General features: G+C 31.0%; 3 protein-coding genes across 4 annotated transcripts in view; 1 reads left to right on the forward strand and 2 right to left on the reverse strand.

Annotated features, from left to right (window-relative positions):
• lin-28 overlaps positions 1–10,478 on the forward strand; it is a 42,053-nt gene extending 31,575 nt beyond the window's left edge. The window contains exons 2-4 of the mRNA XM_065358993.1: positions 618–757; positions 2,858–3,027; positions 8,350–10,478. Coding sequence (XP_065215065.1) covers positions 618–757; positions 2,858–3,027; positions 8,350–8,602 — 563 coding nt within the window. The 3' untranslated portion in view covers positions 8,603–10,478. The remainder of the gene's footprint in view (positions 1–617; positions 758–2,857; positions 3,028–8,349) is intronic.
• Positions 10,479–11,569: 1,091 nt separating this feature from the next.
• Positions 11,570–13,692, reverse strand: LOC135841802 (uncharacterized). The gene is made up of 6 exons (XM_065358996.1): positions 13,223–13,692; positions 12,930–13,026; positions 12,727–12,818; positions 12,576–12,650; positions 12,373–12,496; positions 11,570–11,592 (listed from the first exon to the last, which is right to left on the reverse strand). Exons 1-5 carry the CDS (start codon positions 13,302–13,304, stop codon positions 12,378–12,380), a joined length of 465 nt encoding a protein of 154 aa, XP_065215068.1. The 5' UTR covers positions 13,305–13,692; the 3' UTR covers positions 11,570–11,592; positions 12,373–12,377.
• Positions 13,693–13,845: 153 nt separating this feature from the next.
• LOC135841794 (persulfide dioxygenase ETHE1, mitochondrial) lies at positions 13,846–18,975 on the reverse strand. 2 transcript variants are annotated; one of them, XM_065358988.1, is made up of 6 exons: positions 15,303–15,621; positions 14,992–15,136; positions 14,721–14,906; positions 14,473–14,655; positions 14,218–14,334; positions 13,846–14,075 (listed from the first exon to the last, which is right to left on the reverse strand). In XM_065358988.1, the coding sequence occupies exons 1-6, from the start codon at positions 15,429–15,431 to the stop codon at positions 14,032–14,034; spliced, it is 804 nt and encodes a 267-aa protein (XP_065215060.1). In that variant the 5' UTR covers positions 15,432–15,621; the 3' UTR covers positions 13,846–14,031. The 2 variants fall into 2 exon arrangements, 1 of the variants encoding a protein (XP_065215060.1); XR_010557997.1 differs by lacking the exons at positions 13,846–14,075; positions 14,218–14,334; positions 14,473–14,655; positions 14,721–14,906 and adding exons at positions 17,252–18,372; positions 18,726–18,975 and having other exon boundaries at positions 14,952–15,136; positions 15,303–17,170.
• Positions 18,976–19,422: the final 447 nt, after the last annotated feature.

A 19,422-nucleotide genomic window follows, 5' to 3' on the forward strand; every position in this document is an offset into this window, starting at 1 on the left:
AAAAAAAAAAATTGAAAATTGAATAGTTTCTATTAAAATTTCTGTAATACATATTGACTAATTTGAATAATGTATCCTGTTACATGGATACGTATAATGTTGATTTAGGAAAAAAGTAAATTTTCCTACAAAATACATAGGTATTATAATCTACCTGCAGCTAATGCAAATATTCGCGATTGCCTGATAGTAAGATTGTTTTTTTTTTTTGGAACTGGGTAATTTGCAATCGTGAACTTTCTTTCTCGATAATGTGATTTTTTATTTTTTTTACCTAATTCCTTTTTTTTATGTTTGAGCATTTGAAAATAATTTTAATAGCATTCGAATGTTGCTGCAATGAATACCTGATAATGATATAAAAATTTGATTCACCATAATACTTACTCATTCCCGATGACTAGATTATCTTCAAAGCCTATACCCATCTATGTGTAGAGCATAGACCTATCTAGCACGAAGTCTAATTACTGTAACGAATGTTTCATGTAAAAAACTGCATTTTTCAACTTCTCAGATAACATCGTTGATGGTTATTTTGATAAAATTGTGTGTAATGTTTCTAAACGTAGTATTTTTTCGTTTTAATTAAGTGTTTATTTTATCTGTGTTTGTAGGTTCACCTAATACCGAGCTGGAAGAGGGTAGTTCTAAAGAACCAAGAAGACGTAAAGGAAAATGTAAATGGTTTAATGTAGTCAAAGGTTGGGGATTCATTACACCCGACGATGGGGGTCAAGAAGTGTTTGTTCACCAGGTAAATATCATGTGATTTCAAGCTAGTGTAGGTAATCAAAATACTTCAATACTTACGTACGAGAAAAAGTTCAAATATCAAGACATTTTATCTTAAATGTACTTACCTAGTTGGGTATTATCTTTGAATAATTTAATCGTTTAGAGAAGTATGACAAAGGTCAAAACTATTGAAAAAATAAAACAGGGTATCTAACAGGTAGTGCAAGTAGTGGAAAGTAGTGAAAAAGTAGTGAATTTTGTTAAAAAGGTTGAAAAAATTCAAATTCGTTCCTTTTTCTCGATCTTTATTCCGTAGAAAAGAGCTCATTTGTCGACTTTTTTAGAGCTTGAATTACACATTTTTGAGAGCTTTTGCCCTCGCTTGGTTCGGGATGTTTACTCGTTTTCCCTGTGAAAAACTATTGTTCAAATTCATGAAATATTCAAAGTTTGAATCAGAAAAATAAACTCCTCCCTGCATGAAAATTTTTTTTCACTTCTCGAAACATGAATTTTTGAAAGTTTCTGCCCTCGCTTCGCTCAAGTTCGTTTGCTTTTTTTCAATTTTAAATTTTTTCAAAAAAAAAAATCATTTGCATTTTCAAAATTTTGAAGCAAAGTACGTAATAAACTTCTTATAACTAACCAATTCATCACACTAAAAATCATCGTTTTTTACATAAATATTAAGTATGTACCTCCCTCTCGAAATTAAAAATTTGGTTTGTTAAAAAAAAGTTTTTTATTCGCCCAATTTCATTACATGAGCAATAAAGAACCTTTAACGTAAAAAAAAATCAAAAATTGAAATGATAAAATAATTATATTTTCGACATGAAATCCGCGTGTCTGAAAAAAATCTTGGGATGTTGAAGACATTGGAAAACTAAAAGCGAAAAATTCTAATGTAAAATTTTGCCTCGCCCCGGCTCCTTTTTTTAAAATAAAATCTCTAGTGTTTAAAAAATGTCCTGCTAAAGTCCTGATTTTTTATTTTGAAATTTTGTTTGACACTTTGTCTTATAACGAATGTAATAAGCTCGTTTATTAATAATTTTGTATTGTTTGTTTCAATAATTTTGATTAAAATTACAAATTTTCTTCCAGTTTTATTTTTTTTTAAACTTTCATGTTCAAAATTTGACTTTGTTAATTTTTTTGTGTGTGGGTGGGGGGAGGGTGGTCGAGTGGATGGCATTCTGAAAATTTGGTTGAAAAAAGGTAGTGAAAAAAGTAGTCTAGAGTTAGTTGTAGCCGCCCAATTGCATCATACTTAGTTAGTGTTGTATTTTTTCCAAAATTTTACCTCCTCCGTCATCTGTTCTCTAAATGGCATCAGATGTTCTACAACGATGACCATGAAAACGTTGTTCTTTTGGAGGTGAATTTCAAATTTTTTGTGAAATATTTACTCTTTGATTGAATTCATAATGCTTCATTCGCTAGAAATCCATTGAGAAAAACGTGATTTTTGATTTTGAGATTTTGTCAAACATTTTGATAATGATTCAGCGGAATTCTATCAAGAATTCGTAAAGTATAGCATCATTCAAGTTGTGAAATGCGCCTTTATCGCTTGTAAGATTCTTGAATTCCCATGAATTCCATGCTATCTTTTCTACTGTTTTGAATTCTGATGAAAAAAAAATTAATAACCTATTCGTTTCTTTTAATATTTTGGCTTTGTTATCACGTCATCGAAAAAGTAATCTGATTTATCATTATGTACTTCTATTTAGTTGCTTACTTCATCAGATACTTATATATGTGCCTAATAATTCAGCATCATTTTCCCTTTTATTCGAAATAATATCGATTGATAGAGGATGTACCTACCTATAAGTTAAAATGATTAGAACAACCCACAATTCTTCAAGAAAAAGATCATGTTCTGAAATCAAAAGTAAACTAAGTATGTAATGTAGGTAATTGCATTTTGAATGTCTTTGAAAAAATGGAGGAGTACGAAATCGTTCCTCATAGCCCATCTTTGATTATACCTCTGTCAATATTCCACTCAAGGTTTATGTAGACCTATACTATAAGTACTTCATTTAAATTTTACGAACACGTGTTCTCGTCAAATTGGCAATTTTTCGTAATGAAATTTGTTTTTCAGCATGTTATTCATATGGAAGGATTCCGATCGTTAGGCGAAAACGAAGAAGTCGAATTCGAATGTGAGGAAACACCGAAAGGGTTCGAAGCTACCATAGTTACCGGCCCTACTGGTAATTTTTGTATTGGAAGTCAGAGAGCGATGGGCAAGAAAAGAACAAGAAAAATAAGGTAATTATTTCTTCAACTTGTGTCTTATCTTATAATTTTATTCGTAAGGTTATTGAAAATAATATTACTTACCTACGAACAATAAATTAATATTGCCTATAGATAATTATATAGGTATCCGATCAATGATCTGATACGTGAAAGCAGATGTGATTTCTGGTAAAAAAAAAAGTTACGAAAATTATGTAGGTAGGTATCACATTTTCTGAATTACTAAATCCTAATCCTAAATGGATATGGAAGATGGGACTGTTTGAAAGAGGGCACAAAATTCAAACTGAATGAATTTTCAAGTGTCGACTGAATCGAAGAATCGTAAGGCATGGTCAGTTTGATAACGCCATTGTGCAGTCCCTAGATGATCTGAGGTAGACTACCTTTCTTACGTACCTACATTCACAATAAACTGTTCACCAAGTCTCCATCATTTTACTAATACATAATCTCTGCCCCTGGAAAAATTTTCCAACTTTGAAATACTCTTACCAATCCTTGTTCTCTTGAATTTTCTTCAATTTCTTTACAAACCCGTTATAAACATGACTTACCTGCATGTGTACACTACTACAATTTTCCAAGGTTGTTACGCGAGTATCTGGGTACAAATACTGTACACGTGTGAAAAGCGCTCTTTTTCGGCTCGCATCTTGTAGTCGTAAAGTATTCGTAATGGTAATACCTAGTTAAAAAGTATCTACAGATAGACTCGACAACGTCGCAAGGTTCTTTGCATAACAGCAGAAACTGCATCTGCTCTTGAAAACTGGAAACAGGTAGAAAGACCGAAATATCGTAGCTGCTTTCGAACAAAGCATCACGCGCTCAAGGGTGGCATTTTAATCTTTCTTGATGCTGGGGTCTTTTATTCGACCGAACTACCCAACTCCTCGCGGTGCAACCATTTGAAAATGCATTGCGATTTCGCGCATGCCTTTTCTTTATGCTCTTATATAAATACATAGGTAGTTGCCAATTGTTCGAAGACGTCGGAGGTCGCATCGTTAAAGTTATAGCTGACTTTATCAACTTGAAATGTACTATTTTACGAGATGCGAATTTTAGCTCTGTCAACGTGTTTTATCTCTAAGACGAGATCTACGTGCGTTAGGTACCTACTTACGAAATTGAATTGCATTGCTGCTTAAGGAGTAATCGTCATTTTATGAACTCAGTTATTCGTTACTTATGTACTATGTATGTATGTAGTAGCAATCTCTTGATTTTACAACATCAAAATGAACCTACAAAGTATATAGACATCTATTCTCATACTCTTATCTAGTGAAAATTGAAATTCCCCATATTCGTACATACATAGTAGCCTTCTATATGGGTACTTATATAAATACAGTAATAACTGCCAAGTAATACTAATGACTTTTCATTTAGCCGTTAATTGGTTCGAAGCTGCGATTAAGCTTATATAAACCACGTGAGATTACATATCCGTTTCATATCTGAAATCTGTTTATTAAAGTGGTCGTACGAATTAAATTTGGATATCGAAAAAGAACGATGATTTTTTTCGATTTTGTTATATACGAAGTACCAGTTATTCATCTGATTGAAATATGTTTTATGTATACTCGTCATTTTTGGTACTCATTTAGAGAAGGGCTGCATTTCAAAGAGACGAAAATAGATACCTAAAACTTGAGTAGTGAAATGATCGCTTAGTTGAACATTTTGTAAAATTCAAATCGATGACGAATGAATTTTTAAAAATGAAAATGTAACTCAAAATATTTCTGTGCTCGTAGTTATGTATGTAGTTCGTATCTGTCATTTTCAGATTTTCTACTCGTCCTTATCTCAGTTTAATTTACATTACCTAGTCTAGCCTATATGCAAATTCATTCCAATTAATAAGGTAGATAGGTATCGAATTATGAAAGCTTTCGACGCATAATTTTTCTCATATTTCCCATCGATGGCTTCAGATATTTTCATTATCTTATGAAATTCGTGTGAAATATACCTACCTACTTATATTTATAGTATACTACCATACTTATTTACTTTCAATTTTGTGAGCGTTTTTTTAGAACTAAAAAAATTAGGTACTTGACATCTAACTTACATACTACCTACAATATTGATAGAAAAAAGTTCACTCCCTTTATTATGTAATTTCATTAATTTACATCAGTAACACCTTTTTTTTTTATCATAATTACTCATTATGAAGAAATTTCGTACAGCAATACCGATCGTGTTCCCAGATTATAATATTTACTTATGGTATTTCACGTGGCATCTAAAGTGTACTATTTTACACCCAATATGCAATGTATATTAAATATTCAAAAGGTTATTCACTTTTTAATCTATATATGCATCGAGTACCTAGAGTTATGATGCAAGAAATGAAGTACTATAGTACCTATTTTAATACGCGATGTTTTGCCTCGTTTATTTCTCTACCATCAATTATAATTTCATTCATTAAAAAAGTTAGGTACTCGTTGAAGTTTCATAATAAATTCACTACACATCTACTTATAACTTAGATATTTACAGATATGATAGAATTACGTACTTACTCATTTCATAAAAATTGGAATATATTTGGAATTTGAATTGATCTTCATTATTTTTATCAATAAAATAAATATAACTTGAAGGAATACCTATTATGTAGTAGAATATTTTAAAATACATTGTGTTCATCGATGCTATATTAGTCGAGACTAAAAAAATTGACACGAATTCAAAGTGTTGCAGTTTTTTTTTTAGAGAAAGAGAGAGATGGAGAATCATTTTTATTAGTTTTGTATTATTGTAGAAGTAGGTATAGATACTGTACTTGATATTTCTGAAAATATTTTTCAAAAAAATTGTATTATCTCAATTTAACTCCGAAGAAAAAAAAAAGAAAATTGAAAATCAGCAGCATATTTTGAGAATATTGAAAATTAGCCATAAGAATTTTCGAAATTCCAGTGATATTAAAATTATTATTTAAAAATATTTCTCAATTACCATCCTAGCACTTCTTATCCCTATACTTGTGACATTTTCAGTGGGTTAAAATCATTTTTTGGTTATTCGTCGGAAACATGGAGAAAACGTGCTACAAATTATTCGTCCTATATGTACGTGATTTTAGCCGGATCAAATGCGTACATTTAAGAAGTCTCCAAATGCAGTTTGCAAAAGACCCCTTAAACTTACGTATGGTTGAGTCGAAATAATATTTGGCAACATTGAATTGCATTCAGTACACGTGTACCGTTGAGGGAAATGTTGCATTTACGGGGGGTAGAATTTGGGCGGTTCATTGTATTTAGATCGATTTAGTTGAACGCACCCTCCGGTTATTTATCATAGGGGTTCTCAAAAAACTTTGAAAATTTTATACGTAATTTCCAATGATGACAAATTAATTTCTGATGCGTTAACAAACGCGAAAGAGAGATAGCAGTGTGAGTTCTGTATTCACCTGTATTTATTTATAATACCTATCTAGATAATATCTGCTCCGATTTTGAATGATTTTATAATTAGTATACCTAGAAATATTAATTTTTTTGGACTGTCCATGTAAGTACCGATAAGAATCAAATTCAATTTTATCATGAAAATTTTTTTATGTATACCATATCTGTTCAGGAGAAAAACACCAGCAGATATATAGGCTAAGCTGAGTTGAAATTTTAAAATTATAGTACCTACTTAGGTGCCCAGTGCCCTACGTACTTCGATATTCGTTCCCAAGAATCGTACGAGTTGTACGAGTACCTATCTAAATGATGTGAATCACAAAATGGTGGTCTCGTTAATTGTGTTGCCTAATGAAACTTTGCAGGGGTTTATATATTATCAATTATCGCGGGATCTTTTAATACGTATTATTTGATATTGCTATTTTCGAACTAACCTAAGTACATAAGTATATAAAATTCTTACATAATTTCTAAAGGAGCAGAAGATGAGAAGTAATTAACTCTCCCTTGAAATTAAAAAAAAAAAATGATCTTCAGGTTGAAAAAATGAGTTGAAAAGAACTACCTATATTGACTGAAAAAAATCAAATAGTCATTTTTGAAAAATTCCATTTCCACTTTTCAGGTTTGAAATCAAATTTTATTGTTGAATTGTTATTGTTTTGTCCATTCAAAGTATTTCTGTTCATCGGTCCCTGCTGAGTTGAATGTTTTTCATATTTTAATTCGTTGTCACGTAATGAAAGTTGTTTTTCTCGATTACGTAAGTATTCGAAATTCTAATACTTGAAAACAAACACAGCATAATACGAGTACGTCGAGTACTGCTGTAAAAAACAGTAAAAACAATACATGATCACAATGTTGAAAAAATACAAAGAAATAAGCGCATTGGATAAATTCACAGATACTGAACTTCACTGCTTATGAGTTGGTATTAAAGCAAAAAATTTAGGTAGGTACCTATTTGTTGGAATTGTTTATTCTAAAACGATTATCATCATGGAAAATATTCATCAACATTTAGGTACTTATAGTTGCTGAAAATCTGTTGAAAAATTATTTACCTACACTTTAACTGTAGCTACCTACCTGATTTTTTTCAAGAACAGTGTCTCTCTTTGATAGATGGAACTGGAAGAAGGGTAGGTATTTTAAAATTTGACGTTTTGGAATTTTCTTATTAAATATTGACTTTTTGAAACGAAGAATTCTTCTTTCAAACGCTGAAATTCGGGCGTTTCATGCTGCAGATTTTGTACTTACGCCTTATTCGATATTCCCTCCTCACATACAGGCAAAATAAGGGCACAACTTGTTTTGTAGAGGATTCAAAGTACCATAAAATTAGGTTATAGGTATTTATTCGTGTTATGTACAACTTGAAACTCGAAGACGTTGAAGCATTTGAAAAATTCCATCAATTAAATATCCTTACTTCAATAAGTTTCTATAATTTAAGCTTCAGTTTTCTATTTTCTGTCCGTCAGGTTGTTGTAAATATGTACATATGATGAAAATCATTGAAAATTATATAAAAATTTGAAAATCTACATCCCTTCCCTCCTTCTGATTCCAATTATTTCCGCTCGAATTCTTCTTTCGGATAAAAAAAAGTATAGAATTACCTACGTTACGTTGACCAGTGACAATACCGCAAGCCAATGAAATCCCCTAATTAAAGTCGTTATTTATACGTATAGGTAGGATATTATGTATTTTCCTTCAAGTCTAAAATGACTTATTTCTCGTCAATAGAGATCACTTTGATGGTCTCTTCGCGTAGGTAAACTATACGACATCTGATATTCTACTTACTTATAGAAAATGCGTTCAATCTTTGACGAATTCATAAGATATTCTTGTTCTGTTACAGATGTTACAATTGCGGCGAGTATGGAAACCATGTAGCTGCGAAATGTAAATTAGGTCCAATGCCGAAACGATGTCACCATTGTAAATCTGAAGACCATTTAATCGCAGATTGTCCGCATAGATTCAACAAAAACAACGTCGTTATCGCCGACGACGAAACTCGAGAAAATTCTGATAAAACTCTTGTCAGTGGCGTCGCTGGACTTTCTTTGTCAGAGGGTGGCGGCGACGTGAAAAGAGAATCGAATGCTTGAAAATGAAAACTTACTGGTTTTCTGAACCACCCGGTGAACACTTAGGCTACTCCTACGCCCATAGAGAAATGTGGCTATGTTGAAATAAAGACGAATTTTTGGGGGAAATTGCGAATATTATTATTTTTTGAAAACGCCGATTCGAAAGATGAGAGTCGATGTTTGGAAATTAATTTTGGAGTTTTGACAAAAAGTTGATTTGATTTTAGAATGTTTTTTTCTTCAAATTGTATTACAAAAAATTGCGATTATTTGACGTATAAGTTGACTTCAGCGACTGGGTTACTTTTCTCTTGAAATAGTTTTTGTGGCTGGAAATTTATTGAAATTTAGACTGTTTCTGTGAGAAAATTATCATATAAATTATTTTTTTTTGAAGAATATTTTCAGAGTTACGAATTTTTATTTGTATTTTTTGTTTATTTTTTGTTGTTTTTCTTACTTTTTTTTATTTATTTATTTGTTCATTTTTTTACTATTTCTTTTGAATTTTCTGTCATTCTCTTCAATATTTTAAAACTATTTATTTATTGTGATTTTTACCTGTGAATTATTATATTCTATTTATAATTATTCGTATTTTAAGACGACTTTGTTATATCGTGGAGATGCTCGTCCTAATTTACACGCTTGCAGTGCAGGTTTCCGGAAAATATTCAATGTTTGACGAAACAATCGTTTGTTCCAAAGTGATGTATTTAATACTTTTGCGCAGAAAGGTGGTCAAAAGCATTATACCAATTTTCAGAAGTTCAGCTATACAATTTTTTTAACCATTATTATTATTATTGTGTTGACTATTATTTTACTTATTATTTTATTTATTTATTTTTTTTTAAATACTTTTTTTTTCAACGGCGAAGAAAATATTTTCTAAAAGAGAGTTTCTATTTGTGGCGAAATATCGTTTGAAAGGAGATTTACAAAAATTGAGCTAAATTATTTATTCGGGAGAGTTTTTATTTGATCGTGTTATTTATGTATATCCTTGTTATTATTTATTAATAAAGGCCCATTTCACTGTCGGAGTATGAACAGCCTCAGTGTGATGTATATAATATTAAAATGTTAAAATACGTACGTGTATAAAATGTGTAAAATTGGATCTGGTCATATAACTGAGCTGGTATTATAATTATGATAAAAAAAATTAGGAGTAAAAAAAAAAAACATGGAAGATTTTACAAAATTTATTCGTTGTAAATGATACCTCATCGAGGAGTATTTTTATTAGGCAAATCAAACTTTTTTCAAGTTGTGAATTTGATCAGTTCCTTACAACTAATGTAAGTGCATAGTTGTTGTCAAAATCCATGTGTGTACCTATTTGTTATTCATTTATGTGGTTTTCTTGCAGATTTAATTACCTGTAATGTATTTTATTATTTTGTGTTGATTGATATATATATATATTGGTATAATAATCAGCTTACTATGTTAATTACTCTGCGAGCAAAAATTGGCTGATGAAATTACAACTCAGGTTTTTTATATTTTATTAAAATATAATAATTTGATCTTGAATTAATCGAATTTCGTGCGGATGCACACCATTTCTTTATTAATTTGTATTGATTTTACTTAGTCAATTTTGCTTGTAAGCTGTTTATTTTTTGAGAAAATTTTTTGTGTTAATGTTTTAAAAAAATGTATTCTATTGTTTGTATGAATGTTTTTTGAATCAACCGCTCGGTTATATATGTAATACCATAATTATGATTTAAGTTTCAAAGCTACATCAACAATAAAGACTGAGACAATAGTACAAACTAGTTTTTAATGGTTACATTTGTAAGTTAATGCCTGTTATTTTAATGTGTGAAATGCATACAATAATGCCATTTTTATAGAAATAATAAAGATAACATTTTATGTGCGTTGAAGATTTTCATTTCATAAATTCTCTGATCACTTCGTTCCTACTGAAGTGAACAAAGTTTTATCGTGATAGTTTTTTCAAAAGTCAAGGTAGCCAGGTAGGTATTCCTAAATCACGCTATTTCGAGCAATCCAAGTCAGATATTGACCGTTGATCGATAGATTCAAATAACGTATGTAATCAAGTACATCAAAGAAAATAGAAAGATTTAATATGATATATTCTAGAAAATCACAACAATAATGTTATTTAATTAAAGCATAAAAATACAATTTTAATCATAAGCGCATAAATGAGATGAAATCGAATCGAAACGATATTAAATTTAAAAAAGGAAAAAAAGTACAAAGAAACAGATTCACACGCATATATCTCAATCTTCATCATCATCATCATCATCTAGATTTTCTTGAGCCAGCGCAGCATTACAGTTGGGACATTTTACTCGTTTCACCTGAGTTTTGTATTTCTCGAAACAAAATTTGTGCATACGGATATTACACTCGGAACACGTGACGCCATAAATTACAGCTTTTTTACATATATTACAGCTGTTTACTGCAGCCCCAAGATGCTGCGAGATGAACGGTGTCAATTCACAAAAACTCAACGGAGATAGAGTAACTTTGCCACCGGTAACTTTTACGAGAAATTGACGTTTGATTAATTCAGTAAGAAAGTCTTGAGCTTCGTTTTTAGTGAATTTTTTGTTCAAGTTGAGACAGTCGATGGTACTCACTGCACCAGAATCCGATAGCAGAATCTGTTTTAGAATATTCTGAAAGTAATCGAGTTGGCTATCAGTGTACATTCCACTTGCCCATGAAACATCATTTTTATAATGCGTTGAGTACAGAACGTAATACTCGCTACTGGTGGCTTCGCATCTCACAAACTTTATTTGTAGTTTACTAAACTCCAACGTTTTATTGATATTTTGAAGACCATTTTCAAAATTTTGGTCCTTGTAAATTGCTCGATATAATGACATGGTGTCTGCTATTGCTTGCATGCGATTCATTTCGAAATGCCGTAAGAAAGTGATAAGCTTTTGGTTACCGTCGGAAATGGTTGTCTCTTCCTCCATAGTCGAATCCATAGTTACAACCAACTGAAAAAAATTCAACGCACGATCAAACTTCTACGATAATCAGACTTCGCAGTCAAAAATCAGAATTTTTGCATTCAATTATTCAATTCATTCATTAAACCCGCGATTTCGAAAAAAGAAAAAATTCTTATCAATTATCTTATCACATCACTAAATAAAATTGTGTTTACGCTTTTGCAAGAAGAAATACCACCAGCATAAAGATATGTGTGTGTGTTTTTTTTTTTTTTTTTAATTTAAGGGCCGTATTCATAGACGTTACTTAGGGATCACTTGGCTAAGTGGTGAATTTTGAAGCAATTTTTCCAGGCTCGATTGAATTTTTGAATTTTTGTTTTTTAATAAATTGAGAGATTGGACTCCGAAGTGTTGATTTATCATTTTAAAGATATAAAATTTTTATTCGTTCGTGAGAAAAATTGAATCAAAATTCACCATTTAGCCAAGTGTCCCTTAAGTAACGTCTATGAATTCGGCCCTTAATAATGTACTAAAAATTTTTATTTAATTTTAATTTTTCCATTCCTTTATTTTAGAATCAAAATATGATCAGTACAAGTGCATACTTTTTTTTATCCTTAAATGAATACATTATATTAAGCCGGCACGCAGCACTCAGGTGAGCTTTAGTTTAGCACGGTAATCAAATAAGTACATACATTACGTATTGATTGATCACTGATCCTGTGATCGGTGATCCGCTGATACATTGAGCAAAATCGTTTACGATTTTAAATTACCAAACTGAGGGTGAAAATAAAAAAATTTACTACTACTTACCACTTCTATAAGAATTCCATTAGAATTGCACCGTAAACAATGAAAATTACTACTAAACCCAACAATATAGGCCAAATAACTCGGGTGACATGACCTAGTCCAGTTTCTTTTACTCCTTCGTATTCTAATAATGGAAAAATAATATATTATGGCATGGGTGATTTTTTTTTTACATCGAACGACTGAATGTTTATTTCGCTTACCAGCCCATTTCGTTTGGTAAGTGATACGATCTCCATTTTGTATCATTTTAAAATCTTCTTGTCCAGAAACCGTTTCTGAAAAGTGTCAGTTATAAAATTAGCTTAGCACGAATTAAATTTTTTTTAAAATCACAAAAATCAAAAATTGAACCGGGTACAGTGCTGCTAGTTGATTTTAGCCAATCAGATATCTTTGTAACGTTGGCGATGCACTTTTTTGATTCAGAATCCCAATCATGGAACCTAAAATAAAAATTTAGTCATGTGGTGATCTGCTGAAAACACTCAACTTCTACTGAAAACTGAAAAGGACTCCAGAGAAGTGCATACAATCATTAAAATATACCTACTTACTTTGCACAAGCACAAGTATTATTTTTTAAACAGATCATACGAAAGTCAGAACAGTCATAGGCTGTATCACAAGACGAATTTCTCACAGGTTTTTTTACTGTAAACATAGCACTGGATTATATTAAAATTGAAAATCTTTGCACCCTATTCTATCAATTGAATAAAAATGGTAATGAATAAAAAAAATATATATATCTAATCTAAATTACGTGTGAAACGACATTCATCCCAAAGTACAAATAATATCCATCCACAATAGGTCCAATTATGGGCCTAGTTAATTAGGTACCTACTTCTGCTTGCTACGCTTACTGGATTAGCTGCGAAGTTTAAAAGTAGAATAGAAAAGAAGTACAATAATACAAATTTCAGCATGATTTTTTAAAAACAAAGAATATTATAAAATATTGAAATTGTTTTGTATGAACTCGCATTAAACGCACTGAATGCAGCTATAAAGTTGAACTAAATGAAGGAATGAAAAGTTTGCTTCCAGTTCATGCATGAATACTATCACTTTTTATTCATTAATAGAACGACTTGCCCCATGAGAGGTGGCTATCCTCTAATTTAATAATTACCAAAAGCCACCACCTATCAGGTACGATGGACACGATAAGGTATAGGTACCTTAAAATACGAGAGTACAATAATTCTTCTGAGCATATGACACTATTCATTAAATGTGCGTGTTTTGTCAACGTAACATACATTTAATTCGGAGAAATTATGCAAACTTGATCGCAGCGTAAAATTCAAAAATTAATAAACACCTAATTACAATTTATATTATACCTTCACTTGCGTTCAACTTGGAAATAAGTACATTTCAGTACCATTTTGTATTTTCCTCTTCCGTCAAGAAAATCTTTTCCATGGTGGTAATTATAAGTAGGTAAATTAAAATATTAAAAAATAATAAATAGGTATTTTATTGATTTTTTTCAGGCTCGCATGGCCTACTTCATAGAAATGCCATAAAAACGTTTATAAAATGATATAACTCTTGATAATAATAGGAAAATGTACAACATTGATCGTATAGTACCTAGGTCTATAGGTAGATATATCAAAGGTAAACACAGTTTTTTAACTAAACAACTCAGTCTTGAATTCCGCATACTTTGTTGGCAGGAACAGCGACGTCTGTGAAAAAAATCAAGAAATCAACACATAATATGCCTAGTGAAATAGTAATTGGCTCATGTGTTCTTTTTTTGATTTTTCTTTTCTTTTCTTGGTCGCAAATGTGTATTTATCTACCTTACAATTAGATTATTTTTCATACCTATTTTTTTCGGATACGCAAGGTTTAAATTGTTCATTATGTTGATAAATTCTTCCAATGATTTAGTCAACCTAGCATTGTACAATTTTTCTTCCCGTACTGTGGTTACAGTCAGACCTAAAAAAAATCAACGTATTGTGAATTTTTCTTGAATTTTCTGCATCATAATCAAAATTACGTACTTAGTAGGCCTAACTACAAAAAAAATTCAAGAATTCATAGTTTACCATCTAATCAATTTTCTAAAAAGTATACCTTTATAATCATGCGCCGGATACAATTTGAAACTTTCAGGCAAGGTAAAAATTTCATTATGGACGGAATGATAAAGTGTTTCCGGATTTCCCTCTTGAAAATCAGTTCTACCACAGCCTCTAATCAGCACCGTATCACCAGTGAATGCTATTCCTTGTTCGTGGGAAATGTAAGTCACACAACCTAATCAAATGCAATGAGATGAAGGAGTTGTTTTAATAAACGAATAATATCAAAGAGGAGAATACCATTTGTATGTCCAGGCGTAGGTTTAGTAATCAATTCATGTCTTCCAAATTTTATTTTATCATCTGGGTTCAGTAAAATATCAGCTTTAGCACCGCTGCTTTTTGATATTACACTCTGACATCCTGGCAATAATTTTTTCAGCATACCGGTGCCGGTAATATGATCTGCATGCATATGAGTGTTCACTGAAAATCAGTATGATTGCTATAAAATTAATTTTACTTAGCAGCTGACTTCAAATTTTTTAATAGGTACATAATGTACACTAACTGCAGTAAACTAAGTTCAATTGTAAATCTCTAATTTGTTGCGCATCTCGTTCGGCTAACTCAAGGACAGGGTCGATTATCACAGCTTCTTTGGAGTTGGTATCAGCTAAAAGATACGTGTATGTACAACTTTCTCTATCGAACAACTGCAAAATAAATATTTTACAAAATACAGTTATTCTAGCTATTCATAAACCAATAAAACCGAAACTATAGATTGTCAAATGAAGAGTGATAGCCTATTTTAATTTTTTTCGCGTAAAAGTACAAGTATGAGTTTATACATTATAGATAAGAATATGTAGCATTTACCTGACGAAAAAAAAAATCATCCGAAAATTGGTTCCCGGTTTGATAAACCATGGTTCTTGCCACTAATTTTCCAAAATTCAAGTGATATTTTAAACTATGAAAACTTGTATGAATTATACATGAAATCATGTACTTAACATTAAATTTTCAACCAAACACCAATTTACTATACAGAAACCAGAAACACTGAAAGTGAAACCACCCAACACTTGAGTTTCTATCCGTCGAAATCCCCTCCAACTAGACGTAATTATGTGATAACAAACATCGTCCCTATAATTACCTGCTATGTCATTGAAAATGACAGCATAGTATTGAATTTTCAGGAAACTGAATTGAAAAATTTATTTCGGCGAATAATTCGAATTTCAAGACGTTTATCATTTTTGCTTACGTAGACGCGCGCATTCGCTGATAGATACTGTACTTAGTTACAGGAAAACGCCGAATTTCAGCACCAAAAACCTACCTAAATACTACATAATTGTTTACCTAAAATTTTAAAGAATATCGTCATCTTCTTTACAGACCAAATTAAACTCGATCCTTTTTCGTATTTTATACGCTGTTGAACAATTACATTAGAAATATATAGGTACTTAACTACAACCTTATACTCTGATATTTTCAACTTGTTGAAAATTTTAATGCGTCAATACACTCAATACCATATCAACCAAAGTGAATTTACTCGTATCAAGCCATCACGACTTGAAAATTCGTTGTCCAATTACCAGACTAATTGAAAATTTTCAAATTTTATATCGAACAAATAGCTGGCACAAACATAAAAATATATTTTGATGAATAATAAATAATTATTCAAAAACAAAACCAACTAAACATATAAAAACAGAATATACATTTGGTAGGTAATAGACAAATTTAAATAATAAATATTGTAAGATTTAACGTGTGGCAGTAGAAAATAAATTCTAGAACTTGAAAAAAAAAATCTAAACGTTTCCTTCCAATGAATTTTGAACAAATCATATAAAATTTTCAGAAGTTGTATTTAATACCAAAAAATTGTTCAGTCATTAGAAATTAGAATGAGTCAACGAGCTCGTTTCCAAATCATCAAAAGATAATATAAATATTTAAAATTTATGTTTTCATCGAACAACAAATTTAAATGATGAGTTATAGGTCAATTTAAACATAGGTATATTAAAGTAAACACAATATGTATGCACTCATGTTCGAAAAAAAAAAAAAATAATAATGATAATTACAAGATCAACGATTTATGAAACTGAGATCATCACTTACATTTGAAAACTGCACGCAGAATAGTAATTCAATATGCAAGTTGTGCAATGCAATGTAAAAAAATTTCCGAGTGTAGGTGAAAAGAATAATAGTACAAAAGTCTCAGACGTAGGACTCGACGAAATAATTAGCGAAACTGTACATCTTCAAGACTTAGTTTTACATCGCTTGTTCATGGTAACGAATTATTCACGAAATACCAGTAATGGGATTTCATTAAAATTAGTATTCATTTTTAAAAGCATTTATACTCATTATATAATACAGATCTCAAACAATTGAAAAAATAAAAATAATTGCAACAATTGGAACTTAATATGAATAAATAGTATTTACACTAAGACTATGACGGCAATTTGAGTGTTTTCCGTTTGTTACACCCAATGTATTTCACTACTTTTTTATTCTCATAACCTTTCTTCTTTTTTGAGAAGGCTTCTCGAATCAATCTATTCTCGTAGAGAGGATCAATCCGCCAATATCCGCCTTTGCGAGATAATTCATTAGGAAGTGGTAAACGTGGAACGTGGCAAAAATGTGGGTTCAATGATAGGTTGTGTCGGATACTGTTTTTCCATCCTTTTTCATCGGTTTCTCTGCAATCACAAATAAGAAATGCGTTAAAAAATGGAATCATTTTTTAAAAAATGAATGAACGTTTTAAAATAAATCAATACCTGTAGAACTTATAATTATCGGTAATATAGGAATAAATTCCATTTAAGGTGAGCTGTTTCTCTTTTGAGGACCCTATGGCTTGTAAAATCAGTTGGCTGTAAGAATACGGAGGTCTGCTATCTGATAAATCGCCGGTGTTCAATGACATACTAGTTGAAACATCACAATCGACAAATTCATTTTCGTAAGTTGAACCACAATTGGCGTACGCATTCTTGAATTCCCCGGTTTTATCGTTGTTAGATACGATTTCAATATTACTGAACATTTTATAATTTAAAGGAAAGACGGTGGTCTGTTCAGCATTACCCGATGCAATTTTTTGAATACCTATATCTTTGAAAGAAGATTCAATTACTTGATTATCACCATTTGCAATCACTTTATAGGTATTTTGAAAATCTAATAATTTATCATCATTTTCAGGTTTGACTAATAACGTTATTTCTTGAATATTATCGACTCCATTTTCCGCTTTGACATACACTATTTCTGAAACCTCTAAGTTGTTCTCTTTTACATTGTTCCCGTAACTGAAATCACTCGAATTTACGTCTGAAATTTCTGCATCGCCGCAAAATTTCTCGTAGAAGTGAACAGCTCTGTCTTTGGTTTTATTTTTATTCGCGTTGCCGATGGGGATATCAAATTTATGGCAAGTGTACGAATGGTCGGAACTTAAACTAAAATTATCAAGTCTGTTGCAAGTGTTTGGTTCGGGTGAAGATGTGTCGTTATATTCTTCTTCTTTGATGGTGGAAACAGTGACATTAATGTCTTCATTACTTGTAGTCACAATGTCTTCCTGATACGCGTAAAACAAACCAGAATTATCGATATCTTCGGCGATAATTTCTACTTCGTGAATATCAAAATCTCCCGAGTACTCGGGCTTGATGTTTTCCACTTCAACGAAATTTGCAATGTTACATTCATTTTCGACATGAACAGCAACGTCAGCTTGACTAGAGAGTTCATCATAACCGTGATCGACTTCTGTTTTCATTTTCAAATCGTTTACTTCAGCTATACTTTCACTACATTCAATCGACACATCACCTTCCAAATTTTGTGCCATTTCTTCATTTTTATCACAGATAGAGTAGGGATGATAATTCACCTGTAAAAAAAAATCAAGACAAAATTTAAATAGATCAAATATCAAATTTGATTTTAATACAGCTAACTAGTGGGTTCTTTAGAGTATGTTGTGATTGGCAGTAATTATAAATAACCCCGAAGAATCGATTCTACAGCTGAAATGTCATTCGTTTTTAAATCATAAAATGAAGGACTTCCCCTATAAGGGTAAATATTTTTTGTCGAGTTCAAAATTACTAATATGTAAAAGTACATGGATTTCATTCCGTAAGAAAATATAGCAAATTGCGAACGATCCGGCGGCTGCAAAATAATTCTTATCCGGGGTCCCGGGGTTAAGAAACATCAAGTGTAAAAAATTGTTTCACTTACGAGAAGACACATTGTCGCTGGTAGAATATCTCCCAATAATCATAGAAAATGTAATCGTGTTCGCCAATTTTGAATTTTAATTACATACACTGTTTACTTCTTGAAATATACAAGTTTATTTATATTTATTTTTTACTGATTAGTTACGACTGCTACAAGTTGAGTCGAGTCTACCAGTCTACCACTTCATTGTATTGTACTTGTAAAAGAAAATTTACAATCATCCGCAAAGATGGCACCATGAAAATTTAAAATTTTTACAAAATGTAGGTAATCAGAATTTTTTCGTTCCAGGAATTCCACTATTTTCATAACAACATAAGTCATTGAAGAACGATTTGGAATTATTTATGAATGAATCGATCAATTGGGAAGATGATTGATTATTACGCCATGACTCCATTGATGAAAAAACGAACGAATTATCTCGTAAGAACCTTTGTAGTTACGTTTCATGTTGTCAATGAAAAATTAATAACCAATCAAAATAGGACATAGGTAATCGTTTATCACTTGATTTCAGTGTTATTTTGCTCGAAAAATATTTCTCATATTTTTCTCCTGTTTTTTGGAATTTTGATTTTTGATTTGAATACATGAATTTAATTTAAAGAATAAATTATTGTTGTTTAAAATAAATATAAAAATCAATTAAAATTGGCTATCTTGGCATGAATTTAAATCATATTCTCATTAA

The sequence above is a fragment of the Planococcus citri genome, chromosome 3, assembly GCF_950023065.1.
Source record: "Planococcus citri chromosome 3, ihPlaCitr1.1, whole genome shotgun sequence".
Classification (NCBI taxonomy): Eukaryota; Metazoa; Arthropoda; class Insecta; order Hemiptera; family Pseudococcidae; genus Planococcus; species Planococcus citri.